We start from the raw sequence: 27,845 nt of genomic DNA on the forward strand, positions 1-27,845 counted from the left end.
TGTTTTCTTCTGTCGCGCTTTCGTGCGCTCGCGCAAGCACGAGAAATTGGATCGCCGGCATCGCAGACGCAGTCAGATTGTGGACGCCATATTGAAGACACCGCAGCAGATAAAGCGTTGAACAACGCGGCCATGGAGGAAACCCCATTAACTAGTTCATCTCTGTCATCGCGCAGATGCCTCGGTTACGAGAGTGAAGAACAGGCCCCCAGAGTGAGTCAGCACAGCCTCCGCAAGCACGGCGCCCAGGCAACCGAGCAGCAGCCAGATCAAGCGCGGCGCGAACAAAGCTCAGGTAGCAACACTTACAGTATGGTTACCGCTAAGAGCAGCGGGAGTTTACGGCTGCACAAGTACGACACCGAGTTCTTCGATGAACCACGTGAGGGCTTACCTCTGAGTCATCCGCTTTGCCCAGCAGGCATGGAGAGGACGCCGCGAATTTCTCAGCACAGGTAGGCACTACGTACGCACATCATGAAACGTTTCTTGATGGCAAACGTCTGCCTATCTATGGAGAAGCATGACGTAAGCATCACTTGCAGAGAACAGACTGTAGCCGCTAGCGTGAGCAGCTTTGACAAAAAACTTGGCATAATAAATAACTCACCCCATGAGTGCTTTGAGTTCACGCGCCAGATTTGGAGTTGACGCTCTCACAACGGCTCCAGCGCTGTTTTAAACCATTGGAATGCACGTGGTGTCCAAGGAAAAGGAGTTCCTTTTGTCTGAATTTGCGGTTGTTGAAGTTGAGTGTCAGTTTCTTTTTCTTTTCATATGCACTGGATAAATTGTTTTAGCCACGAGAAGTGACTGCTTATTTCTGCCACAGTGTTTCCAAACGTAACTAGTTCTTATATATTGTTTTTCGACAACCAATATAACGGTTTGGTGCCGAGTCGAATCAGGTCTACTTGCAGCTGTCGTGTGGCTCTTGTAAGCCGAAAAACCACCTCGACAGAAAGAGAGAGAGTGCGGCTGCAACCAGAATGGCGCTGTCTTTCGTCATGGCAGCATCGTTTAGCGGGATCGTGCCTATGAAGCACGTCCTAAAAGACGCGCGAGACACCTTATATCGTTCGAAACTTCGATCACCCGTTATGCATTGGTTAGTGACAAAGTGCGGGTGCCGTAAAATGTTCGAACAATCGAACCGCTTCAAGAAATCAGTCAGCCACTGTAGACAAATTATTCCTTTTTGGCCTATCTTTGCCGTGAGCTGTGTTAATGGCGGTGCGACTTGCCCGCCAAAACTGAAGCTGTTGGTGGTAGAAGTTTTCACGTTGATACTGGCTACTTTTCAGATACTTCGAAAATTCACAATAGTGCGATTACAGCAAAAGTAAATATTAAATGCCTTGTTACTACATTCACTATTCGATGATATTGACTGTTCGCACCTGCCCTGAAATATGGCTTGCATAGGGCTCGTTGCAAAGGTAACACTTTTGAAGCAGAAAAGAATCTTGAGAGTGGCTGCAACTGTCTACATTTAGATTCCTTCCAAATGTCTACGCTTGCGTCCAGTTCTTTGTTGTGTAGGCATTTTATCTGTTGATACAATCTGGACCCGCTGAGCGAGGTTCCAGCGCAAGAATAAGTATATGGCGTAGGAGGTGGGGGGGAGGGGCATCCTGATAAATAAGGTGTCAAGAAATCTACTTACATCATTTGTACAAGGTGGTGACGCGATCAGAATCACGACAATGTCTGGTTAACACCGCGTCCATGACGGCCTTAAGTAACCTCCCGCGTGCAGGCAGTGCATTTGGCGCAGGGGTGCATTGTCAAGGAAAGTGGAGAGGTCTTCACCGAAAAGGTCATTTACCCTTCGTGGTTACTGTCTTCTCGAAGTTGGCTATATGTGCGCCCATAGATGTGCCGGTGCCCGAGTGTTCGCCGCAGCCTTTTGGCCTTCTTGGCGGTGTGTGATGTCAATGGCTTTTCACCATTCGTTGCTAACTTTGTTGCCCGGGTCAACTCAGGGAGTGGTATATGCCAAAATGGTGACACCATCTCCGAGAGGAGAGCAATGAGCTTGATAAAGGCATGTGAGCTGGAACGTTGCCTGCACTTCCGACGCTGAATTTAAGGCCGATCATAACACCGTTCAGTCGCCGAACTCTATCTACGATTGTGCATCGCTAGGCGAGTTGATACGTTTCCAGTTATAAACGCATCACTGGGGAGAGAGGTAAGCTCAATATCACTCTCACGTCGAACGGTAACATAACCAGCTGTTCGCGGGATGCGTAAGGCTGCTCTGGTGTCTCCTCCAGTCCAGTTCCGCTTACGGTTTGCACTTTTGGGGGCCTATATTGTAACACAACAATAATCATATGTGCCTTGCCCCCCGCATTTTTCTTCTTGTAAACTCTGAGCTCGCTACTTTCCTGTCGAGAATGCTGTGTCACGTTGATTACGCACATGCCGTTCGTGACCTGGAAGTTCCTCGAACATCACTGAAGAAAGGAAAGGGACGCAAGATAGTGGTGGGTTATTATTGTAGTGCAAATAAGCCTCAAAGCTTGCAAGCTTCTTAAGAATGTAGACCAAAGCAATCGCCCTGCTATCACATGCCCCGCGATGAGAGGAAGTTCTGCTATGTCTAAAGGGCTATCGTGCACCCGTGAATCGGACTAGGAAGAGCGTGCATTTCTGATTGTAGCACACGGTAACAGTGCCACGAAATGGTCACGCCATGCAAGAGAGGAGGGGGGCTTGAACCCGATGTTGTAAAAACCACGGATGCGCTCTGCTCGCAGTGTCCGCAACTCCTGCTGTAATCGGATGAAGGCCAACCATTGTTTAATTACTTTCGTAGGACAGAGGAACATTCACGACGCTGAGAGTTATAGAACTCTAAATAAATACCAAAGTATCTCAACCATGGCGTGTTAATTTCTCCATTTTTGTAATGATACGTATACAATGAATATTCGGTATGCTCTTCACGATTGATCATTTTGGTCTGCAAATTATGTCAGCCGGTGTCACCGCCGCTCTAGACTGCCGCTATCATGCTCCTCAACAGGCGATGCAGCTTTGTTCCCCAACGACCCGAACACACTACATGCGCAGTTGTGTAGTAACATTTATCTTAATAGACGTGCATGTGTCTTCTATTAAACCTCAGGAGTAACGAGTTTTATAACGCTATATTTCTTCACGCAGCCTTGAAGGCACCGGCCATGATAATGGGAGAAGCCTCCACGACGTCCATGGCATTTACCCGTTTCTGCGCTCCGACAGTGCTATCCACATCAGCAAGTTGTCCTCTGGGACCCAGTGCAGCTACGCCCAAGGAATCAACGGCGACAGCGAGCAGCTGTCGCTGCAGCCACAACCGGATAACACTCATGACACGATAGCCCATCGACCCCACTGGCAGTAAGTTCCACATTTTCCCCATTTGTAAAGGCAGTCTTACGAAGAACGCTTTTGCGTCCAATTTCGCTGACACCAATATGTCTGCACAAGAAGCGGACCAGGCACGTACCCAGGATATTTTTTCGGGGGGGGCCCACCTCCTCCATCATCATCATCATCATCATCATCATCATCATCATGTTTTATGTCCACTGCAAGACGAAGGCCTCTCCCTGCGATCTCCAATTACCCGTCCTGCGCCAACCGATTCCAACTAGCGTCCGCGAATTTCCTAATTTCATCGCTCCACCTAGTGTTTTGTTGTCCTCGATTGCGTTTACCTTCTCTTGGTACCCATTCTGTAACCCTAATGGTCCAACGGTTATCTAACCGGCGCATTACATGACCTGCCCAGCTACATTTTTCCCTCTTGATGTCAATTAGAATATCGTCTATACCCGTTCGATCTCTGACCCAAACCACTCTCTTTCTCTCTTAACGTTATGTCTAGCAATCTTCGTTCGATCGCTCTTTGCGTGGTCCTTAACTTGCTCTGAAGTCTCTGCCCCGTATGCACTGGCAAAATGCACTGGGAAATGCACTGGCAAATGCATTGGCACTGGACATATTGCACTGGCCAAATGCACTGATTGCACGCCTTACTTTTCAATAATAAAGGTAAGCTTCCAGTCAGGAGCTGGAAATGTCTGCCGTATGCGATCCAACCTATTTTTATTCTTCTGTGAATTTCCTTCTCATGATCAGGGTTCCCTCTGATTAATTGACCTAGGTAAACGTACTCCTTCACAGACTCTAGTGGCCGACTGGCCGTCCTGATCTCTTGTTCCTTTGCCCGGTTCTTTGTCATTATCTTTATGTTCTGCATAATAATATTCAACCCCACTCTTACACTCTCTCTTTTAAGGTCTCCAATCATTTGTTGTAACTCGTCTGCATTGTTGTTGAATAGAACAATGTCATCGGCAAACCGAAGGTTGCTGAGATATTTTCCGTCGATCTTTACTCCTGAGCCTTCCCAGTTTGATAGCTTGAATTCTTCTAAGCATGCAGAAAATAGCTTTGGAGAAATTGTGTCTCCCTGTCTGACCCCTTTCTCTATAGGTATCTCCATGCTTTTCTTGTGTAGAATTAAGGTAGCTGTAGAACCTCGTAGATATTCTAACGCGAAATACGAGTCAGTAAGACGAGAAACTATTTACAGATTATATTTACAACAACGGTTGCAGCGCTGACCGGTTAGATTCAAAGCGCGAGCCCAGTTCGTTCTTCCTCCTCTTTTCTGGTGTTATGGCGCCTACGCGCCTCGTTCAAACAAATATCACACGCATGTAGCAATATTTTCCAAGCTTTTTACGTAAGCGTTCTGTAGTCCTCGATTACGTAGTGCCTCTACGATTGCTGGTATCTCTACTGAATCAAATGCCTTTTCGTAATCTATATGAGCCACATAGAGAGGCTTATGTACTCTGCAGATTTCACGATAACCTGGTTGATGACATGGACGTGATCCATTGTTAGGTATCTCTTCCTGAAGCCAGCCTGTTCCCTTGGTTGACAAAATCCAGTGTTAACCTTATTCTATTGGAGATTATTTTGGTAAATATTTTATATAATACTGGGAGCAAGGTAATGGTCCCATAATTATTCTATTCTTTAACGGCTCCTTTTTTGTGGATTAGTACTATAATGTCTGCATTCTTCCAGTTTTCTGGGACCCTTGCAGTCGATAGACACGTCGTATAAATAGCCGCCAGTTTTCCAAGCATTATGTCTCCCCCATCTTTGAATAAATCGACTGTTATTCCACCTTATCCTGACGCTCTTCATTCTTTCATGTCTTGCAGGACCCTTCTGACCTCATCGCTAGTTATAGGAGAGTTTCTGTATCCTGTTCATGACTGTTTCTAAGTGAACTATCGTGACTCCTCTGGGTACTGTATACAGGTCAGCTTAGAATTTTTCCGCTGCTTTTACCATATCTTCGAGATTGCTGATGATATTATCCTTCTGATCTTTTAGTGCATACATCATGGTTTGTCCTATGCCAGGTTTCTTTTTTAAGTGATTTCGGGCTGCGTTCATATTTTATGGCTTCTTCAGTCTTTCTCATGTTATAGTTTCGAATATCAGTTATGTTCGCCTTGTTGATCAGTTTTGACAGTTCCGCGAATTGCGTAACGCTGTGCGGCCGCCAGTCCCATACAACCGCGTAGAGCGCAGGACTCTGCGAATCTAGACGTACTGCGCTCACCGCTAAAGGTTAGAAAAACACCCACATAAGCACAGCAGAGAAGTGGCTATGTGAGGCAGTTCGACCGATAACTGTAGAAGCGTCATTCAAAACAAGTAATTGTTCTCCACTTCCGGCGGCCTTTTCTCTACTTCCTTTTTAAATAAAAGATGTTGATCCATAAATATTCTCATAAACAAGGGTTAACATTTTTATTATTCGCTTTTGCTTGGAGTTTGGTTGTTGCCTTGGCTCTCTCCCTTAGTAGATCGCTTAATTTCTCAACTCCTTGCGATTTTTGTTTCCAGTTGCCAATTTTGCACGAAAAGTGCTATACAGTTAGGGAAAAACAGACGAAGTAACGGGCGACAGTCATCTTGCTTATGGGTTTAAGGCTTATTGCAGGGTTTCGTGATGGACGCTGTTTCGCATTTTATTTTATTTTCCCCCTTATCTAACCCATATCACGTGTATATGGTTCAGGGCATCTGCCAGCGTCGCGGCGAGCCGTAACTCAAGGAAACAATGAAGCAAAAGGATAAGTTAAACGCAATTGGCGTTTTCTCCGGCCGCAACTCGTTCCATGAGAGTACAGACAAGCTGAGTAACAGCGGCATCCCTCTCCTGGTCCCAGGATCAGCCTAAACAAAGAAGGTTGAACTAACAAATGCAACAGCTATGCGCGTGACGGTTGAATAGATGGTGACAACTGAACGCATCTCGAGTTAATCGCGTGGGTGCGGAATCTACGAGAAAACTGTCCTTCACATTACAAGAGATGCCGATAATTACCGCCATCTAAAAGGAGTGAAAAGGGCAGCATTATGCTGACCGATGAACAGCTGCGAAGTCTCAACATTGATCTGGCGGCGCTTTAGGAATGTGTGAGGAGTGGTGGCGTGGGTGGGGAGGGGGGGGGGGTTATGCCACTTCATTTCGGGGGGGGCCCGGGCCCCCCCGGGCCCCCCCTGGGTACGTGCCTGAAGCGGACTATGCCCGCGCAGTATCGCACTAATCTGGGCTTATAATGTTTACTTGTGAAGCCGCCAGCATGCCTCGAACTTTGGAATAGCGGGAAGCAACTGCACTCTCTTCACAACGTTCTTCAGGCTTCAAACGACTCTCTGGGCAATTCAATTTGATTTTTCATTACATACGCAATTTGTGACCATAATTATTTTCACATAGCGTCTAACTTCATTGACTTTGAATGGAGACGACTGCAAGAAATTAGTTAGAATAACGGTGTTATTACAAATGTTGAGATTTACAAAATATTATCTATATATTTAGCCACGCGTATGCTCGTAACCACGGTGATTTTTGCATTTGAGCAATCAACCACTAAAATGGCAGAAAACTAATGAGCCATTCCATTCTGTGAAGTTGGATGACCACCGAAACTTAGCGTTCGATAGAGAGGTGACCCACAACACTGAAAAAAGGTGCAAACATATCTATTTTCTTAACCTGTCGTCATCATTGCGATATAAGTACGCGCACACATTTGTGTATGACCTCTGTTGATAACTGTGTCCATCACGTAAAGACAACGAACGGCTCATACCCCCTTAATCAATGCCCCGTAGACGCGGCCTCCCCATTACGATTACAGAAGTAAAATTGCGGGCTGGAATGATGAGCGACAACGGAGATAGCTGTAGTATACGACGACGACGACGACGAATGCGCGAGCTGTGGCACTAGCGCGTTGGCGCGTTGGGCGCCGAGAATTTTCGCACAAGCCTTTTTGATCATCATCAGCATCATCATCATCAGCAGCAGCATCATCATCATTATCAGCCTGGTTACGGCAACTGCAGGGCAAAGGCCTCTCCCATACTTTTCCAACTACCCTGGTCATGTGCTAATTTTGGCCATGTTGTCCCTGCAAAGTTCTTAATCTCATCCGCCCACCTAACTTTCTGCCGCCCCCTGCTACGCTTCCCTTCCCTTGTAACTCAGTCCATAACCCTTCATGGCTATCGGTTATCTTCCCTCCTTACTACATGTCCTGCCCATGCCCATTTCTTTTTCTTGATTTCGACTAAGATGTCATTAACTCGCGTTTGTTCCCGCACCGAATCTGCTCTTTTCTTATCCCTTAACGTTACGCCCATCATTCTTCTTTCCATACCTCGTTGCGTCGTCCTCAATTTAAGTAGAGCCCTTTTCGTAAGCCTCCAGTTTTCTGCCCTGTACGTGAGTACTGGTAAGACACAGCTGTTATACACATTTCTCTTGAGGGATAATGGCAACTTGCTGTTCAACTTGCGCCTTTTTCATAAAGTAGTACAAAACATTTTTTTCAAAAACATCTCTTCTTACCTTAGTTCCTGAGATCTCTTCGGGTTCCACGTGTGGCAAGTGTAGTTCAAGGGCCCATTACAGCTCCCCGAGCCCACAGGGGATTGAGCTTGGACTCTTTCTGCACTATCACCATGATCGGCCCTCAGGATTATTTGTTTTTGTCAACGTCTCGGGCGACACACATGTTTTTCTAGATCCTAGGCATAGACAGCTGCGCTGTAAAACGAAAACAAATGAGAATGGAACAAGCTTAGCTACTGTAAGGAAGCGTAGTTACGCTAGTATGTAGTACATTTCAACCACAAAGTAAAATCACAAGCTCGAATGTGCACTCCTAACAAATCTGCTTCACATCGCGGAACGTCAATGCGTTGCTCATGTTTGTCACTGTGAATTAACTGTTGCAGCGCTAAGTCTCGCTCTTGTTTTCTCAGTATGAAACTGAAATTTTGTACATTGTCGTTAATGCGAATTTACAAAATACTGCACATTATTAGGTCGCACTAGACTGCTTGCCATCGTTTGTTTGATCGCCTAATTCGCTCGTGCATGAATTTCTTTAATGGCACTATTAGCCGAGTTTCGTGTTAAGGCAGAAGCCGACTCAGTAATGTTTACGATGGATGCATTTTATAACTATTCATTTTTATTCTTTTTCTGCCTTTACTCACTCGCTCGAACTAAACGTGTTTCGTCTGTCACGTGATTCATCATCTCAGCCAGACGGGCGACTACAAATAAACAAATTCGGAGAACATCACTATTCACAAGTATACGCCCCCATAACAGCAGTTGTCTGCAGACCCTATAGACACGAAACAGATACCCAATTATAATGATTCGGATAGTAGCCCTAGAAAGTCGTTTCAAACGAAGTCGTCTGTCATGAAAGGTCACGTGAGAAACGCAACAAGGAGAAGCCGAGCTTCTTGTGGTGACAGCTGAGAAGGGACATAACACGTATGTCACGAAAAGCAAAATATGGTTATGAATGCGTTAGTATGTCCAGAAATCAACAGCTATAGTCAAATTGCCGGTTTACCTTGACGGGAAAAATAAAACCGTTGTGGCTGGAGACATTAGAACGCACTAGTTGGGCGCGTTCGTGACCGACTCCGCTCACAGCGGACAAGCCTAGCATTCGCTAATGGAGGCGCGACTTGCATGCTTTACCTGCTAATGAAAGTAAAGAGAAGAGCTCGATTTAGGGGCGTTGAATAGGCGCAAGCCATAAACATCTGTGTTGTAGAACAGGTTGTGCGGCTTTATTAATTGACTTTTACTGTTCTTGTGCCGCATGTAGTACAATGCAAAAAAAGAAGAAAAGCGTTACTTTTGCGCCAATTGAAACTGAATCTGAACGTTTCTATTGTTTTTTTTATTTTTGCTCTGGAACCAAACATGTAAAAGAAAATGCATCACTTTAAAAAAACTGACACTGGGACATCAACCCCAATCCGTCGCGTCACCGTGGCGGACACTTCACTGTCGGTCGATAAGCTGGACTAGGTCGCAGCGCAGCCGCATTCGCGTTTTGCCAAGCACGTCTGGCCAGCGACAGCACACTTTGATCTCGGTCTCTCATGAGGCCAAAGAGGCACACCATCATTCCACCGGCTAGCGGATTCAAATTCTGGCAACGGCTTAGTGGCTGCGTCATGGTCACACACCCTCGACACCTAATCCAGCTCTAGAATTCAGGCCCACCACCTCGCCAGAGCCGAGCAGTGTGCTTCGAGTCACACGGCCGCGGCTCTGATTATTCTACGGCGAGTCAATACATTGTAAATGTGTGGTACCCGCGCGCTGGGGTAATCACTTTAAACAAAGGTTTCATTGAATTCTTCAACGAAGGCTGTTTTTGTTTAGCGACCATTTGTCAGTATAGAGGGCACATGACGAAGTTGGACATTTATAGGGAAACGCGTCCTTCAGTGAATTCCTGTCGTCCTCGAACATGCAAATCCCATACATGACGACGAGGGAATGACGGCGATGGACGAACGACGGCACGATGACGATGGCATGGCAGTGAAAGAGAGAGAAAGGAAGAAAGCAAGGCCGGGAGGTTAACCTTAGCGCCTGAGTGCATATCCTACACTCGGAGAAGGGGGAAAGGAGCAAGATGAAAAAATTCCTGGGAATACTATACTTCGTAACGCGAAATTTTCGTGCAGCTCGATTCGTGTCTTCATTTCGCGATATATTGCGGCAGAGAATTTGAAACCGAAATCAGCGCACCGACTGGCTGTGAGCCAGTTCCATCAGTTCCTTCGCTGAGGGAGGGGCAGCATGGGAACGCTGGCACGATGAATGGCATCGCAGCCAGCTGTGGAAGAAGACAACGAACGCACGAGCAGTGGCACGAGCGCGAGGGGTAGAATGGGAACGCTGGCATGATGAGCGGCATCGGATCCAGCTGTAGAAGAGGAAGACGAACGCGCGAGCAATGGCACAAGCGCGGTCGCGCAGTTACGCCGAAGGACGCCGACACTAAACCAAGGAACGGACGCCTAAGAGCTGCGCTAAAGCAAGAAAACACGTGTTCCACATACGAATATATGTGCTCTTCCCGCTAGCGCGGCTTGCTCTTTGGTGTTTGGAGTGTGACATAAGTCCCTGCGTGCGATCATTGCAGTTTGTGATGGAGTCGCTGGGCCAGGGACACCACTTCTGTTTTTCTACCTGTTTTTTGCTTCGTGGTTTTGTGACTTCACTATGACATTCTGCTGCTTAACCACTCGTCACGGCCTCGGTGGCCACATTTAGATGGGGGCGAAATGCAGAAACGCTAGCGTAATTAGGCAGAGCTGCATCTTAAAGAGCGCAAGATGGTCATAATTATTCCAGTGCCGTCCAATACGGTGTCGCCGGTATGCGCAGTGTTCTTTTGGAGCGGTAAGCTCTCTCAATCAATTTATCATGCTTTAGGTGTGGGTTCAGGTACGATTGGTTGCAGGCTCTCTTATCGTCCACTTTCATTTCCCTTCGAGAGCGAACGTGGAGCGCAGCGGGGATGTAAAAATGGCGAGAGCGAGAATGCGCGAGGAGGAAAGTGGTGAGGAGGGTGCAGCGGAACCATGAGACGGAAAACAGAGGTAAAGCGTGAGAAGGAAAGCGTAGTGCCGTGCAAGATTTGCGACGACCGCTACGAGATGGCGCCACAGGAGCGCGCTGCCGTCTGTTCTCCGATGGCATGCGGCGAGCGCGTCGCACAGTATCTTATAGGGAAACAACGCGCCGCATAAGCGGAGATCTGTCTGAGGCGGCTGCTCTGAATCGCGCGCACGAGTCACCCACGCGCTACCTGTCGTGATCTTGCGATTAGCGAGGCAGTCACGTCGCGGTTAGCTCCGTTTGCAACCTGCCACGCGAGAAAGTCCGTACAAGCCAACCAATATATCGCGAAATGAAAAACGCGTATAGAGCTGCGCTCAAATTTCGCATCAGGAAGTATCGTAATAATCGGTAAATTTTGTTCTCATTATTTATACACTTCAATTAAAGACATTTGCTTACGTTCACGTGATTTTCTTTTTATTTCTTTGCATGTGCTTGTCAATAACTAAGCAACTGTGTCATTCACGAAAACTTGGACGCAGTGACTGGTTCCAGGCGCCCTATCTGTGGTACGCGATGATGGCAATTATGATGGTGCTTCTTATCACCGCCGTGGTCGCGGTCTTTATGGACCTGCATTGGGCCGCCCAACTTCCTGACGAGGAGGAGCTCGCTCTGGCCGACTGGCAGGAACCGCACCACATGGAGGAGCGGGTCGTCCCGGTGAGCACGAAGAAAGCGCCCCAATGCCACTAATAAAATATTAAACGCCCTTTAAACAAGCACGTGCATAATGTGCAGAATCTAGTGACGACCACCTATGGTGAACATAACCGCTTTCCGCTCTGCGAGGAACCCAAATTCTTTTATATGGAAAAAAAGGAATGATCCTCTCCTCTCCGGGCTTTTTCGGTCAGTTCTTCACACGCTGTGAAGCAAGCAGGGTCCCACACGTGACGTCACGAGGATGAAGGCGTCGACTGGTCGATCAATGATTGGTTGTGTTTTGTGAGGAGGAGGGGACTCGCTCATTGTAAGCCCCCATAGAGGAAGGAAATAGACTGACAGGAAGAGCATTACGTCCCGCAGCTGTCCCTTCAAGCCGGCTCTCTATGAAGCCATCCCCATCGCTTTTTCTCTCTCAAGGGATTGACCCAACACTTGACGCTGTGCTACGCGGACTTAGTCTAGTCTACTTGGTTTACGCCTATTTTTAATCGATGCGGCACTTGTTCGGTTTTCTAGCCTGCCTGTGCACATGTTCTACCAATATCCTTGCGCATGTTTCGGTCACCTATTGCAGCGTATGCATTCATCGTCCTCGTTGCGACGTACAAGTGCCGCAGCTGTGCGTCGCTATAGTACTCGTTGTCTTTTTGGAAAGGCGTAGGCGGCTAGCGCGGCATTACTAGACACAAATGCTAAATGTGTCTGGATCACCTGCCGACTTTTCCTGCGTTCAACATTAACCCCTGAAGCTCCCTCCTAGTTCTGCTCTTTGTTTCTTTGTCTATATACGCCACACTGAGCCTTCTGTTGAAGCTTCCGTAAAGTCGGCGTGACGCGTGAAGGGCGATGTGAAGCGTATAACGGAGGAGCGTGTCTTGTGTGTTCATACGACCCGTAGCTTCCGCTTCACTGCATATTACAGGGCTCGCCGAGAATGGACTAGCGCATGTGGGGAGTGTAGCAAAAATGATTGAAAAACCGCGCTTGACGCCAAGTCCTTTGCCAGACGCCTGTAATATTGTCATTACAGCATCACTGAAAAATTTATCCTACGCGCCGCGGTAGCCCAGTGGCTATCGCGGTGCTACTATGATCGAGATCGCAGATTTGATCCGCGGTGCGGCAGCTGCATTTCGCTGGGACGTAAATGCAAACGCGATCATGTAGTTTGACTCAGGTACACGCTAGAAAACGTCTGGTCGTGCAACAAGGCGCAACACGACCAACAATCCTCCAGGCATAACGATGAGTACGTCCGGGAGTAGGAGTGGAAGGGTTTATTTACATATTGAAACAAATAGTCGAATTCTACTCAAAGTTCTCTCAGTCCCACTGCAGAGGTCCTCTTTAAGCAGTTCTTTTTTTCTCTAGTTCCTTGCACAAGGGAATTTGATTACCTTGTCGCGGCCAGTCGGAGGAGCCATACTGTTCACATAACTCCGCCCGAGGTCGCATCGTCCTGCAATACTCCGCCTCCTACTCGGGCGAACCAGTCTTTTCCCCTTTCTTTTTTATTAGCTAAAATAACGCATATGCAGGTAATTAAAAATATACCGTACTATTCTACGTACCTTACAATATTTTTCCAGATAGTCTCCACACCAATTTAGACATGTGTCCCACCGCAGCACTAAATTTGAAATGCCTCTATTGTTAGTCACCGAAGCAACAAGCTCCCCGAATGTTCATTGTCTTGCAAGTATTCACAGCGTTTTGCGAACTCACGCCACCACCACCTCACATTTCTCAAAACGAGAGATCTTTCCTCATACATGGGTTGCATTTCCCTGTGGATTACGATGGGTGATCGTCCCTTGCTCCACAGAAAACGAATCACACTTCATTTCTCGTACGCCGTGAACGTGTGAAGTATAACCGCCATATTGAAAACTGACAGCAGCGCCGTTCCGCGGAGCTACCGGCATATAAGGCTGGTACAAGGAAGGTTCGCCGCTGGGCATTAATTTGTTGACTTCGCATTTACAAATGTAATTTGGGTAAAAAAATTGGCGCAAGGACATTCTGATTCGCCCTCGCTTGTTGCACCATCAACCCGCATACGTCGCAACCGCGTAGCAATTTGGGAAACCAAAGTCCACGCCATTCTTACGGAAGTCTTCGACGTTGGCCCCTTTGATCAATTAGTGAACTCTCCGTGACGGTCAGCTTGTCAGGGTCAGGAGAGTGGACTTCGTAGTAGTTACCGCCTCCATGGATGACGGTGGTTGTTGTCACCTCGAAGTAAGCTCCTTTTTTTGCGCGTCACATGTCATGTCGGGCCCCGTCGGCGTGTCTGCGGGTGTTAATAAAAGGGTTGACTCGTGGGGAGCGCCCAAAGAATGCTCATTGCCTATTTGCGGCGTAACAGAGGGAGAGTAGTTGTATGGCCAACTCGCCGTTGCATGGCCAACGGCGAGTGCTTGCCACTACTGTCCTCGGTGCGGTTTTGCTGTTTACCAACTATTCTACAAGGTACTCTTGCGACCTGCTTTAACATCCTTTCGGTCCGTAATCAGCATACATCGAGGGCTCACTCAGCGTACATTCAGCATGCAGTGTTGAGTAAGTGAACCGTCAGTCAGGGCACAATGCGGTACCTTATATTACAGCGTCAGCTCAGACTGAACCCTCACATAAATACACGAAATGGCTTTTCATTGCAGTGGTAAGGGGAGTTTTCACAGTATTAAACAAGATTGCGGGAGCTCTTACAAATGACCGTCACGAACATCGCAATGGCTTCCGACAGATGCCGTACCACCCAGCCGCTCCAAGATTCGTTGCAGATTCAGTAATCCCTTAGTTTTCTTTTAAAGATTTTAGCACCCTCTCTCTTGAGCTCTCACCAGTCTATGTGGTGGCTGCGAAGCTTTATCTGAATCCGCATTCTTGCCCGCGTTCAACAATGGTATGAAAATTGCTCCTCGAGCTTGGATGACCGCCAAACGTCAACGCTACCGTTATCATGCACGCTCGCGTAGCACGGAAGTGGTTAAACTTGAAGGGACGATAGAACAAGTTTCCGGGTATGGCGAAGGCATAGTGAAGGGGTTATAGCAAAGGCGTTTGTGAATTCTTGGATATGTAATCGCGGCTGATAAAAGAGAGCTCCAGGACTTCCGAAAGGCGGTAGAACTTCCTTATAACGCTTCGCTTTATGTATGAGTTGCCGCCTATGCTAATCCACCTGAGAAAGTTTTTTTTTTTTAGTAGAGGCGGAGGGTTCAACTCTATTTTTTTAAAAAATATCTTTCCTTGCAGAATACTGTCAATGCTAGCATTGCTAAATTAGTCAGTGTACCACATCCCTGTTAACCAAATGAATACGCAGGTCCGACCGAAAGGCAGCAGCCCGCTCTTGCAAGATCATCACCTTTTCGAGCTCAAGAGTAGCAACTCGTTCGCGGTATTCAGATGTATGATTAAGGATTGCCTTGCTCTTTCCCAAGTCTCGAAATAGGGCTCTTTAACGGCGCTGATGTCTTTGAAGGTAAAAATAATCACAACGGTTCTTGTGAAAGAGAGTCCCTGACTTTGGAGGCCCTGTATGGTGCACGAGCATGATTTCATTCTTCATATGGTAGCGTATACTGAAATGACCTTGTGTTATCGTCATTCATCTAAACGCCCAATCCACGATCTCAGGCCATCAGATCCCCCACGCTGCGACCGTCTCTTGAGAACCACTCAGGGGAAGTTATTCCGTCTTAACGTCTTTCCAGATATATCCTTTCCTTCAATAATTAACGTTCACACAAACTCGCAAGCGGCGGATAGGAAGGGCATCGTCCTTGTGGATAGTTCTGTTGATTCCGAATGCGCTGGGTTTTTGTGACCCTGCGAAAAGCCACAATGCTCACATTTCCTTCATACGTGGTAAGGTGACAACAGTAAGTGTGGCTCCTTTCATGAAATGTCTGTTGGAAATAATTCGCCTGCTTGTTGAAATATATAACGCCTGCCAGAAACCAAAAGCACGCATACATTTTGAACATTAAATTGAACTGTGTTGCTATTAACAATATTTTTGTAGCAAGAGTCCTGGGCTGGTGTAATGTCACGATTCCTTTCGTTGGAATCTGTACCTTTCTTATCATCCACTGTTCACGACTGGGTGATCCGGGAAATAGCGTAGGCGTAGCGCCACTCGAATCAATGACAAAGCCTGAAAATGAACAACAAACGGAATCTCATTCTCAAATTATCCCGGGAATGAAATATTTTCACTCGGTCGGACTACACCGAAGATGAGACGCTCTCTCCCTTTACAAATCACCTGGCCGTTTTATGGGAAAGGAACCATGCTATTGCCTTCCAAAGCACGCACCAACTTGATCACTTAAGCTGCAAGTTTCTAGGAATTCAATCCGCTCGATTCTATGCAACTCTTATTATCAAGCGTTCACGGCTGGCTGATTCCGTTAATACCGTGGGCGGAGCATCGCTCCGGCCAGTGACGAAACACAAGCACCCCGAAATGGTATAGCACCCGAAGACGCATCGCTACAAAATTGCGCCCCTATTCAGGTTATCGCAAGCCGTAAAATGTGGGGCTCTGCCTGATCGTAGGCCGTGACACCTGCACAAGAGACCGACCCCTCGGCCGCGCGCCCCAAAGGCCACAGCTCGACTCTCCGAACAGGGAAAGGTCACAAGGCAAGGAAAGCCGCGAAGAATGCCGGCAGCATGGGCCTGGTCGGTGGTGCAAAGGCTGCAGGTGCAGCGCAACCGATGATAGATGTCGACTTGGCCACCGGGACAGCTGAGCCCGACCCGAACCGAGCCTCGAAGATTACACCAACCACGCATAATGAGCACGACGATACAGACGTCGCCGAGAAGCCCTTGCCTCCGATACTCGAGCCGGTGAGGCCCTTTCAATATACCGGCTGTATTGAATTTCTGAAATCTTTAAATTTTAGAAATTAAGAAAATTTTCAAGATCGCCTGTGTCAGAGAAAGCCATTTAAGTGCTTCGGTTACATTACTCGAAGTGGTGGGCAGTACTTGCATGAGAAATCAAAATGCATGCTCGACTAATGAACGAAATAGCAGCACTCAGTTTTAACCAATTATTCAACGGCACATATTGCAATTTACTAATTGTAGCCCGTTACTTTGCAAAGCGTGTCGAATTGGAACGGATTCTACGGGTGACACCGGCTTTGAGATATGTATTCCTGATGTGTCCGACGAAATGTATTAGCGTTACATTATTTCGAGGTCCTGTTGTTTGCCAGAGCTCAAACCAGAATTTGGTAAACCACCAACTTTGAATTCTAACACACCCGCCGAGATATGGCATTGCGCTGCTATAAGCGCAAGGTCCCGGATCCTATGCTGGCAGCGGCGGCCGCATTGTGATGGCGCCGGTGTCCAAAAAAAAAAAAAAGAACACTTGTACCGTGCATTTCAGATTTGTTATTCAACCCCACTGGTGGCCAAAATTATTCCAAAGCCCCTCCCCCCCCCTCCTCCCAACGGCGTGCGACATAATTAGATTGTGGTTTATCGACGTCAGAACCTGGACTTTTCATATACTTTTTTTTTATATTCCGACGTTGTGCGGTTGCGTTTCACGCGCCCAGTCATCCAAAAAGTGCGGCGACGCCCTGTACACCTTCTGTGGCATGCTGTACCAGTTGTACCACTACCGAGCCAGCAGCAACGAATGCGTGTTTACCGTGACGGAGAACGTGCGGGTGTGCAACCGCAGCCCGGACCGCTTCGCCACGATGGACGATTGTCGGCGCGTCTGCGTAGTTCCGGGCATCAATGACCTGGTGGCCGACAGGCCAAAAGTGTGCTCGACAGGACCACTCTTCGCGCCCTGCACCTGGTGAGAAACATCTCTAGCGAATAGCAGGGTTGCCGGAATGAGGGGAAATTCCCACGGCGGAAGTGAATAGACGCGGTAACAAGTTCAAGCGCGGGCAAAAAGACGCACACACAGAAAAACGAACATCAGTTATCAATTACTGCGAATCAGTACGTTAGCGAAGCGAATACAGATGGCGCTTCGGAATTCGGAATAAACACGGGATCTTCAAACCCTAAGCGAACACCTGCGCGCTCCTATGCGGTGCGATAATGGAGGAAGGAAAAAGGACGTATCTCTACGAAAGAGCGTCTCGTGACAATCCTGAAGCCTAGACATAAAGAATCCAAAGACTCGCTGGAAACATGCCTTTCGACGTGACAGGCGAGAGGCAGTTTCTGGCTGCCGAGTTCTCAGAGGGTATAAAGGAGAAAGGGGGCCAAGATCTGACCGTTACGGGGGCGTCGCAAACAGATACTAAGAACCAAACAATTCCATGAAACATTTGGCACTTTTGAAGGCCTAGTTTACAGAAGCCATCTCACAGATAGGCCCCAAAGAGAAGGAGGGGAGACGTCAGAGGAGGTTGCCTTAGCGGCCTGACGTCATGTTCCCTCCTGCTCCTTTTCCATCTTCCTTGAGTACAATGATGTAACCAAGACTATCACTCCAATCTGGCGTCCGATACCTGGTTGCGCATCTGTTTTATGGATTGGCATGTATGTATGTATGTATGTATGTATGTATGTATGTATGTATGTATGTATGTATGTATGTATGTATGTATGTATGTATGTATGTATGTATGTATGTATGTATGTATGTATGTATGTATGTATGTATGTATGTCGCAGGACAGGGGTAATTGGCGATCGCAGGGAGAGGCCTGCATCCTGCAGTGGACATAATATATGCTGCTGCTGCTGAACTGATGATGATGATGGTGGTTATGAGGTAGGGGAATAGATGCTAACGGCTTCCGCTATGCAAGCGCCGTAATGCACACGATAGACGTCTGCAGAACACACAGCGTGACGTACGTTTTGTCGCTGCCGTATTGCGGTGTTACTGGGATTTTATTTCGACGAATATGAAAACAGCAATGCTAGTGACGACAGCTCATGGCGCTGAGATCAATCATATTTCTTTGCGAACTTTTTTTCTTTTACACAACTCCTTTTCGGCATTAAAAAGGAAAAGACCCAAAAACGGTACCTCATGATCCCCGCCAAGATGGATCAGTCAATACGGCTTCATTACACTGAACACGATGGCAGCTTGACCCTTTGCCGTGAAGGTCACATTCCTTTGATGAAGAACTGCAGAGCCGTTCATCTAATGGCTGCACGTTAAAAAACTTTCCTAAGCTAATGAAATCAATCGTGAAAATGCTACTAGGACGTCTGTCATAGTGCGTGTGTTTCTTTCGAACGTTGGGTCCTATAATTTAATTTGTTTCTCATAATTATCTTGCTGTCCATACAAATAGACAAAGTGAAAACATTTGGTCATCTCAATACCACTTCTCTTTTTTAGCACTTCTTTCAAACATCGCCAGCAGCATGACTTCTATCGCCTGCAACTGACGTCATTCTTTTTTTTTTCGTGTTTTACCACATTCTATCATACCTCAGGAGGAAACGGCACTTAAAGAATTACCTATCGGAATACGTAAACCAGATGCTTTTCAAAATTTCTCTAACCTTTTATTTTTTTTCTTGTGATATGACTTGAAGTTGTGCAAAGTGGTTTACGTTGACATTTGCTTTTGTTGGTATGTCTTCTGCAATAAAAATATTGACTCTTTATACCGGACATGCGAAATTGGATGTCCAGCGAAGCTGTTGTTTAGAGTAATGGTAGTAATGGTAATTTAGAGTAATGGGCTAATGAAAGTACCTGCTATCTTGACAGCACGCCGCCGCTGCTTGTATTGCCGTTTCTTTATGCCTTTGCCACTCCTCGTATTCACGTTGCTCCTTGGGAATTCTAAATGTGCATTGCCTACTCATAGCGGTGCTACAACAACAATGAAATAAGTTGCTATAGGCTGGGTCTTTTATATACGAAGACTAGTGACATCACTCACTACGTCGCAAGCTGCCGTCGTAGCGGCAGCTTGGGCAACAGTAATCTTTACCGGGAAACGTATGTGAGGAGCGCTGCGTGCTTCGCATTATAAGGAGTGCCTCATCATCAATTATGTGGTTCGGATGCTTGTACTGTGCCTGTTCTTCGTTGAAACGAATACTGTTCTATGTGTTGCACGCCTGATTCCAAAGAATATATGCACTTTTCATTTCCCTTCGCGGAGTGCTTGACGCCTGCTTCACCTGATATTGGCTTCTAGCGCGAAGTGAAACACGGACACAGAAAGGAGCAGACAGGACGAGCGCTAACTCTCAACTAAATTTTTATTGAAACGAAGAACATATATATAGGTGATTGCAAAAACCGTAGCATCAGAACATGACAATGTAAAAGCATCAGTTAAACATGTCAGTGGGTAAGGAAGTCAAAGAACAAAAAAAATTATTTCAGATTAGTACACGTATTGCGAAGGTACTGGAATTCGCAATCTAACAGAGACAACGAAGCATGACTGACACAAATGTCTCCTAATCTTTTGCCAAACCACGAGATGCCAAACCACGAGATGCCAAACCACGAGGGAAATTATCGAGGCTTTCCACATAAAAAGATTAGGAGACACTTGTGTCAGTCATGCTTCGTTGTCTCTGTTAGATTGCGAATTCCAGTACCTTCGCAATACGTGTACTAATCTGAAATAATTTTTTTTGTTCTTTGACTTCCTTACCCACTGACATGTTTAACTGATGCTTTTACATTGTCATGTTCTGATGCTACGGTTTTTGCAATCACCTATATATATGTTCTTCGTTTCAATAAAAATTTAGTTGAGAGTTAGCGCTCGTCCTGTCTGCTCCTTTCTGTGTCCGTGTTTCACTTCGCGCTAGAAGCCAATATCATGTTACCGTACCAACTCGCCCAGCTGTCTATCCTTTTGCCTGCTTCACCGCCACGGGTCGGCCCGCTATTGCACTACATCCGGGATCGGCCCCCATCGCTTGGCTGCGGACAGAGAGACGAAAAATGCCGAACAGTGCAATGCTAACACAATCGCTTTAAAATACATATTCCCACGGTCATCATTATTTAAACTACATTAGACAGCTTCTTGTGTTACAAAACATTCCGATTGGCTCAATATGACAGCAATTAACATTAGGTTGCTCACCCGGCTGTGTACTGCTATAGAATTTAAAAGTGTGACACTCCTTATGCGAAACGCACTGCATATCATTGTAAATGCAAATAAATGGGGCAACTTGTACAAGCCCTGCAAAAATAAACGCACTGTGATTGCTATAAGAGTGATCATTGAACTGTATTCCAATGAAAATGTGCAGTACAATTCAAGAACCCTTAAGGGGTCTATGAATGGAAGAATTCTGACAATGTTTGTCAAGCAAAAATCGCATCGTTGAAATAACTCTATATTTGAAAACACTTGAGGCGGGTGCACTGTGGAAAACGATAGTGCTATTTTCATACAAGGGGACTCACCTGTCAATGTGTCAATGGGTATGCATCATAGCCAACGACAACACCCTGTCCCATGGCTCCAAAGCATGCAACATATGCACTCAAACGCTATGACCACATCGCCTAGGTAGCGTATCGCGCATCGGACTGGGCTCAGGGGTTTCAGAAGTAATTAAGGGTAGCACTATACTCCGCACATCTTCTGAAGAGGTTATGTGTATTACGGTATTACGAAATAAGTAGCAACCTCATCGAAACCGCTCTCCTGAACAAGCATGTAGTGCTCTAGTGAATGAGTGAAATTAGATCATCAGACACATAAGTCCAACCTAAGAAGTAATAAAACACTGAATTTGCACATTGACGTGGTGTCAAGATAATCCCTCCTGATATCATGAAAGCGTTTCATGAGTGAGTTCTGCGGGCCATGCGCACCCATCCTGTTGCGTAACGCAGGCGCGACGTGAAGCCCACATGGGCCATCTTCGACGGTGTGCGATGCGTGCGATGGCCCTTCCCCGATGGGCTCTGTCCGGCGACCAACAATACCGCCGTGTTCTCCAGCCGTCAAGAGTGCGCGCACAGGTGCCTCCAGGTAGAAGAGTGGGGTACCAGCTCTCCACGTGAGCCATGTCCCGTCGGTCCTGGACCAGCCGAGGTGTGCAGACCGGAGGTACTCAGGTATGCGACTGCAACACCGCGGCTGCCTGCGTGTGTGCGTGTGTGCGTGCGTGCGTGCGTGCGTGCGTGCGTGCGTGCGTGCGTGCGTGCGTGCGTGCGTGCGTGCGTGCGTGCGTGCGTGCGTGCGTGCGTGCGTGCGTGCGTGCGCCTGTCTTAAGCAAGTCTGCTGCCTTTCGCAACCTCCGCAGGTTCCCTTACTTCTCGCATCACTCGGCCAACAAGTGCTTCGAAGCGTCAGAGGACTTCCTCGCAAGACGCCGCTGTCTCGCGGCACCTACCTTGTTCGTCAACGAGCAGAAATGCCGAGAAAAGTGCATGGGGAATCCCCCGGCACGTCGCTGACGCCCGCACAGGGCGAGAAAAGTACTGTGCCACATTTCAAGAACAGCCGTCGGTCGGGGAAGGCTCTCGTCGATTGTGGAATGGGCACGTACATCCGCCAAGGCGTGTTCAGTCATCGTTTGGGCAGTGTGTGTGGCCTGGACAAGTGGTGGACATGTATTTGGGCGTGCATCATTGTAAATAAATCTAATATAATCATCTCTAACCACCAGAAATGCCCACTGCACTTCTATCAAATTAAAGTGACCGATAAAGGTGGTGGTTGGCGTCTGAAAAATGGTGCTTATAAATGCGCCTGGAGGATAATTTACGTGCTTGACGGTCCGGAAAGCCTTGTTAAACAAAGTGATGCATGCGAGCACGCAGGCGCTCGCAATGGGTCTGTAAATGTGCAGCACCGACCTTGTCGGCGCTTTGGCATTGTTTTTTATCTTACTGATTTTTTTCGTTCATGATAAAAAAAATATTCGCACATCGTCGCCATTGTTGTCATTGTCATCTGCGGTGAAATTTCTTACATATACTTTTGCGCGCAAGGACAAAATAGTATTTGAAATGCACTTGCGATATTTATACTTATTTCTAAGATCAGCTTTCTTCAAAATGTTCAACTTTACTGCTAATTTATTACAACATAGGTTTCAGTGGAAGGGCATGTTCCACTCTAACATACTGTGTGATTCGTCAGGGGAAAAAAGTAGTTACTTGCCTTAAAATCACCAGGCCCTTATAAGAATCAATATTTAAATGTTGTTGGCATATTGTTGATGTAATGTTGACTCAATAGCCTTTCAACAATACCTCAACAATTATTGAAAGCACACAGCAATAATTCAAGAATAAAGTTGGTGGGTATTTCACAACAGAAAAGTCGTCTAATGATGCTGTCCTATGCTTGAAGAGTATTGAGTATTATTGAGCAATTGTTGAGTGTCCACAACAATAAAGTCCTTAACTAAATGCGGTTCACGTATTGTTGAATAACAGACAGTAATACTGAGCCTTATTGAGCAATATTGACTTCCGAAATATGTGCGATAACAAGCGCAAATGTGTATGTGTGCGTCTTTTGCACATATATATGTTATTTGTTGATCACTTATTCCCAATTACATATATAGAGCTTGTTTCATGTTACTTGAACAATAGGCGTATGTACCGAGTGGGCAGTGCCCCCCTGCCCACTATGTAGATACGCCTATAGTTCAAGTTACGTGACTTGGAAGAGAAAATAGTCTAGACGAATTCGAAATCCCAAAGGTAACGCCGGAAGAAGTAAAGAAAGCCTTGGGAGATATGCAAAGGGGGAAGGCAGCTGGGGAGGACCAGGTAACAGCAGATTTGTTGAAGGATGGTGGACAGATTGTTCTAGAGAAACTGGCCACCCTGTATACGCAAGCAGAGAGTGTGTTCGGCTTTTTGCGTCATTGACAAATGTCACACGCAGTGACATAACGGCAGACGTCAAGGTATAGACCAGGCCAATAGAAGCGCCGGCGAACGCGGTCATAGGTCCGTGACACGCCAAGGTGACCAGCAGGCGGGGCATCATGAAGCTGGGCGAGAACAGCCTGACGCAGATGCTCAGGTACAACGAAGAGTCGGGCAGGGCCGTGCGGGCGCATGTTATAGTGGTACAATATACCATCTTGGAGTTCAAACATGCGAAGAGAAGGATCGGGCGTCGTTGAAGTGAGCCGTTGAATAAGGTCTTGTAAGGAGGTGTTCCGACGATGTTCGGCACCAATATCGCGAAAAGCAGCCAGAGAGAGAACGGTGACAGGTATGCCGGCCGCAGAAATACCAGGAGGGTCGACAGGATGGCGCGACAAGCAGTCCGCATCTTGATGTAACCGGCTGGTCTTGTATAAAACTGAATAGTTGTATTCTTGAGGACGCAGAGCCCAGCGGCCAAGACGCCCCGAAAGATCTTTGAAGGACGAAAGCCAACACAGAGAGTGGTGATCAGTGATCAGTGTGAATTGGCGGGCGTACAAATAGGGGCGGAATTTGCCCACTGCCCAAACGAGAGCCAGATGCTCGCGTGCGGTGGTGGAATAATTGCCCTCTGCAGAGGAAAGAAGTCGGCTGGCGTAGGCTAAAGCACGTTCTCGCCCTTGATGTTTCTGTGCCAAGATAGCGCCAATACCGTGGCCACTGGCATCGGTACGGACTTCTGTTGGAGCTGACGAATCAATGTTAGCGAGGATTGGCGGGGACGTAAGCAGCCCAATCAGCTCGGTGAAAGCCCCAGCTTGCTCAGGGCCTCAAATGAATGCGGCGTCTTTCATGAGGAGCTGAGTGAGAGGGCGGGCAACGTTCGCGAAATTTCGGACAAGCCGACGGAAATAGGAGCAAACGCCCAAGAAGCTGAGAACATGCTTGGCACATGATGGCACAGGAAAGTTTTTCACTGCCCGTATTTTATCGGGATAAGGGCATACACCAGAAGAATCGACGAGATGCCCGAGCACAGAGATTTCCCGATGACCGAAGTGGCGCTTAGACGAATTTAAATGTAGCCCCGCCTGACGCAAAACAGATAGGATCGTTGATAGGCGTTCGAGGTGTGTCGTAAAAGTCGGAGAAAAAACGATCACGTCATCCAGGTAACAGAGGCAGATGGACCACTTGAACATGTAGGAGAGCGTCCATCATTCGTTCAAATGTGGCCGGGGCATTACATAAACCGAAAGGCATCACTTTGAACTGATACAGGCCATCGGGAGTAATAAATGCTGTCTTCTCGCGGTCCATGTCGTCGACGGCAATTTGCCAGTAGCCGGAGCGAAGGTCGATGGACGGAAACTATTTTGCTCCATGCAGACAATCCGGGGCATCGTCAATGCGTGGTAGCGGATAGACGTCCCTCTTGGTTACTTTGTTGAGCTGTCGATAATCCACGCAAAATCACCAACTGGTGTCCTTCCTTTTAACTAGTACAGCAGGGGATGCCCATGGCCTGCAAGAAGGTTCGATGACGTCTCGAGAAAGCATCTTGTCAACTTCATGTTGGATGATTTGTCGCTCAGTAGGTGAGACGCGGTAGGGTCGCCGATGGCTCGGGCTCGTATCACCGGTGTTTATTCGATGTTTTACGACATATGTTTGTCCTAGAGGGCCCTCTTCAAGGTCGAATATGTCCCAGTATGAGGCAAGGAGGCAACGCAGTTCATTAGCACGCTGGGGTGGAATGTCGGGAGCAATCATTTTTGTTAGGGCATTCAAGTCTGAAGGGACAGGGGGCGAAGCAAGAGTTGAACACGAGGAGCTGTTAAAAGTTAAAGTAGAAATGGTGTAGTCTCTGGCCGGCGTTATTTGCGCCAGGGATATTCCGCGCGGGAGTACTTGTGTACAAAGTCCAAAGTTCACAAGTGGAAGGCAAGACGCGTTGTCCTAAATGGTAATGACGGTGTGAGGAAAAGTGACGTTATGCGAGAGCAGGACATCCGGATTACGGGATACGATGTGGACACCGTCTGGTATAGGTGGAACGGGGGAGACACCTATGTAGGTAACAGCACGGTGTGGGAGGCGAATATGCTCTGTGGAACATAGCCGTATCGGAGCACTATCGGGAGGGTGAATAGCAGCAGGTAGAGTGAGTTGCACAACACCAGCAGAACAGTCTATCAAAGTGTTATATGTAGACAGAAAGTCAAGGCCCAGAATGTGGTCGAGAGGGCAGTGCTCTAGAACATAAAATAAAACAGAAGTATGATGTCCGGTGACACTCACGCGAATAACGGCTGGTGTTCCACCGTCGGCGACTTGGACCACAGCCGACGGGGAAGGAGTAAGGAATTTCTTGAGACGATTCCAAAGCTGAGCATTCAACACAGATATGTGCGCACCAGTGTCAATCAGAGCCGTAACAGGTACACCATCCACGTTCACTTTAATGAGGTTCCGATGTGTGGGCAACGTCAGAAGAGTATTTTTGCGTCGGGTTGGTTTGACAGCATCACCTCCAGGAGCTGCACCCGTTAGTTTTCCGGAAGGGTGCGCCGGAAGGAGCTAGGGGACGGTGATCGGCGAGATGGGGGCGACCGGCAGAAGCGGCGACGTGGCGAAAGAGAGCAGGAAGGCAGAGAAGGGTCGCCAGAATGCACTGGTTGCGTTTGCGGGAGGGACCGAGGAGCAGCATGAGGGCCGCGGGATGGGAGGTAGGGCCAGGGGGTTGAAATCCACGAAGACCGGCAGTGACGTGAAATATGGCCGATTCGGCCACAAGTGAAGCATATAGGCTTGTTGTCTGGAGTGCGCCATTCGGCCGCATTGCGGTACCGCGTTGGGGCATTCAGACTCCGGGTGCGTATTACAGTGCTGGACGGAGTGTAGTCAGGTCGATTAACTGAGCAGACGTTGGTCAAGCCAATGTTGGCCAATTCCTGGCGCACGACGGACTGTATCCGTGAGACCGCCGCCTGGCAATTGTCGGGGCTAAGGGTTGGGGTTGTGACAGGAGATGTGGCTTCTATTTCACGTCGAATGATATGTAGGACCTCATCAGAGCGATCGGGCATGGGCGGACTGCGGAGGTCTTCGCAGGTCGACGTAGCAGCCGTATTGGGAAGGCGGGGCAACGGCTGGGCAATGCGGTGACTGTCGGCTTCTTCAAACCACCGGCATTCAGTAATAATTGCTTGCACAGTGGAAGAATTCTTGAACACAAGGAGGTGGAAGGCATCATCTGCTATTCCCTTAATGACGTGTGCAACTTTATCAGGTTCGGACATCTTCGGATCCATTTTGCGGCACAGAGCGAGCACGTCCTGGATGTACGTGAGGTAAGATTGTGTGCACGTCTGGACACGCGAAGCGACGTCTTTTTGGGCGGCGCGCTGGCGTCCAACAGGCTTGCCAAACAAATTTTTCAGCTTCTGTTTACAAATGTCCCAGTTGGTAGGTTCCTCCTCGTGGGTCTGAAGCCATACGCGTGCCGTACCCGCGCGGTAAAACATCAAATCAGCGAGCATGATGATCTGATCCCAGTGATTGCTGGAGCTCACCCGCTCATATAGTTGAAGCCAGTCTTCAACATCAGTGTCGTCCGTGCCAGAAAAGGTTATTGGGTCGCGGTGTTGTGCTAGGATGACGGTGGGCGTGGGTGCTGACGGGCCCGAAGCATCCTCGCCTTGTGCTGGCATTGTAGATGCAGCTAAGGAGCGCTCGCTGCGTAAATCCATCTTGATAATGATAGACGCATAGACGGGGTACTGATAGATAACATAGACGGGGTACTGGCCAGTGGGCTCGAAATCTGCTTGGCCACCAAGCACAATCTACGCTGCTATACTTTCCCGGTTACAAATCGTATAGCGCAGAAGCACAGGCACAAATTCCTAAAGAATGGGACGACAGACCGTCTGCGGTTTGCCATGATGTCGAACTAAGAACCACAAACAGCGACATTTCTGTCCTTTTCTGGTCAATAGTTCAGTTCGCATTGTTGCGGCACGCATTACTTTTTTTTCTTTTTTCCGAACGACGAAAACTGTGCGCGCACTTATGGCACGGCGTTTGCGACGTTCCAATTTTGCGCCAATTCCCGCGCACTCCATTAGCTCCGGCCGGTGCACTGTGTTACTGCAATAAAGAAAGTTGTTCATCAAAGAAGCCAAGCAGAAAACTTTAATACCCTCGCAAATCGCAACAGTTCTTCAGCAATAATGTTATATTACAAAATGTTTTAATAAATGTTACAATTCACGTTGA

General features: G+C 47.6%; 1 protein-coding gene across 1 annotated transcript; it reads left to right on the forward strand.

The window, feature by feature from the left end:
- The first annotated feature begins 25 nt into the window (after positions 1-25).
- Positions 26-22,506, forward strand: LOC139060484 (uncharacterized). The gene is made up of 7 exons (XM_070539625.1): positions 26-455; positions 3,175-3,390; positions 11,533-11,713; positions 16,289-16,585; positions 17,308-17,558; positions 21,561-21,785; positions 21,974-22,506. The coding sequence occupies exons 1-7, from the start codon at positions 133-135 to the stop codon at positions 22,125-22,127; spliced, it is 1,647 nt and encodes a 548-aa protein (XP_070395726.1). The 5' UTR covers positions 26-132; the 3' UTR covers positions 22,128-22,506.
- Positions 22,507-27,845: the final 5,339 nt, after the last annotated feature.

The sequence above is a fragment of the Dermacentor albipictus genome, chromosome 5, assembly GCF_038994185.2.
Source record: "Dermacentor albipictus isolate Rhodes 1998 colony chromosome 5, USDA_Dalb.pri_finalv2, whole genome shotgun sequence".
Classification (NCBI taxonomy): Eukaryota; Metazoa; Arthropoda; class Arachnida; order Ixodida; family Ixodidae; genus Dermacentor; species Dermacentor albipictus.

What these genes read in the sequence shown, in the direction of transcription:
- LOC139060484 (XM_070539625.1), top strand. Translation starts at nt 133, where the DNA reads ATGGAGGAAACCCCATTAACTAGTTCATCTCTGTCATCGCGCAGATGC. An exon ending in CTCTTCGCGCCCTGCACCTG is followed by an intron (nt 17,559 to 21,560) that starts GTGAGAAACATC and finishes TGCGTAACGCAG; the next exon opens with GCGCGACGTGAAGCCCACAT. An exon ending in TGCAGACCGGAGGTACTCAG is followed by an intron (nt 21,786 to 21,973) that starts GTATGCGACTGC and finishes CAACCTCCGCAG; the next exon opens with GTTCCCTTACTTCTCGCATC.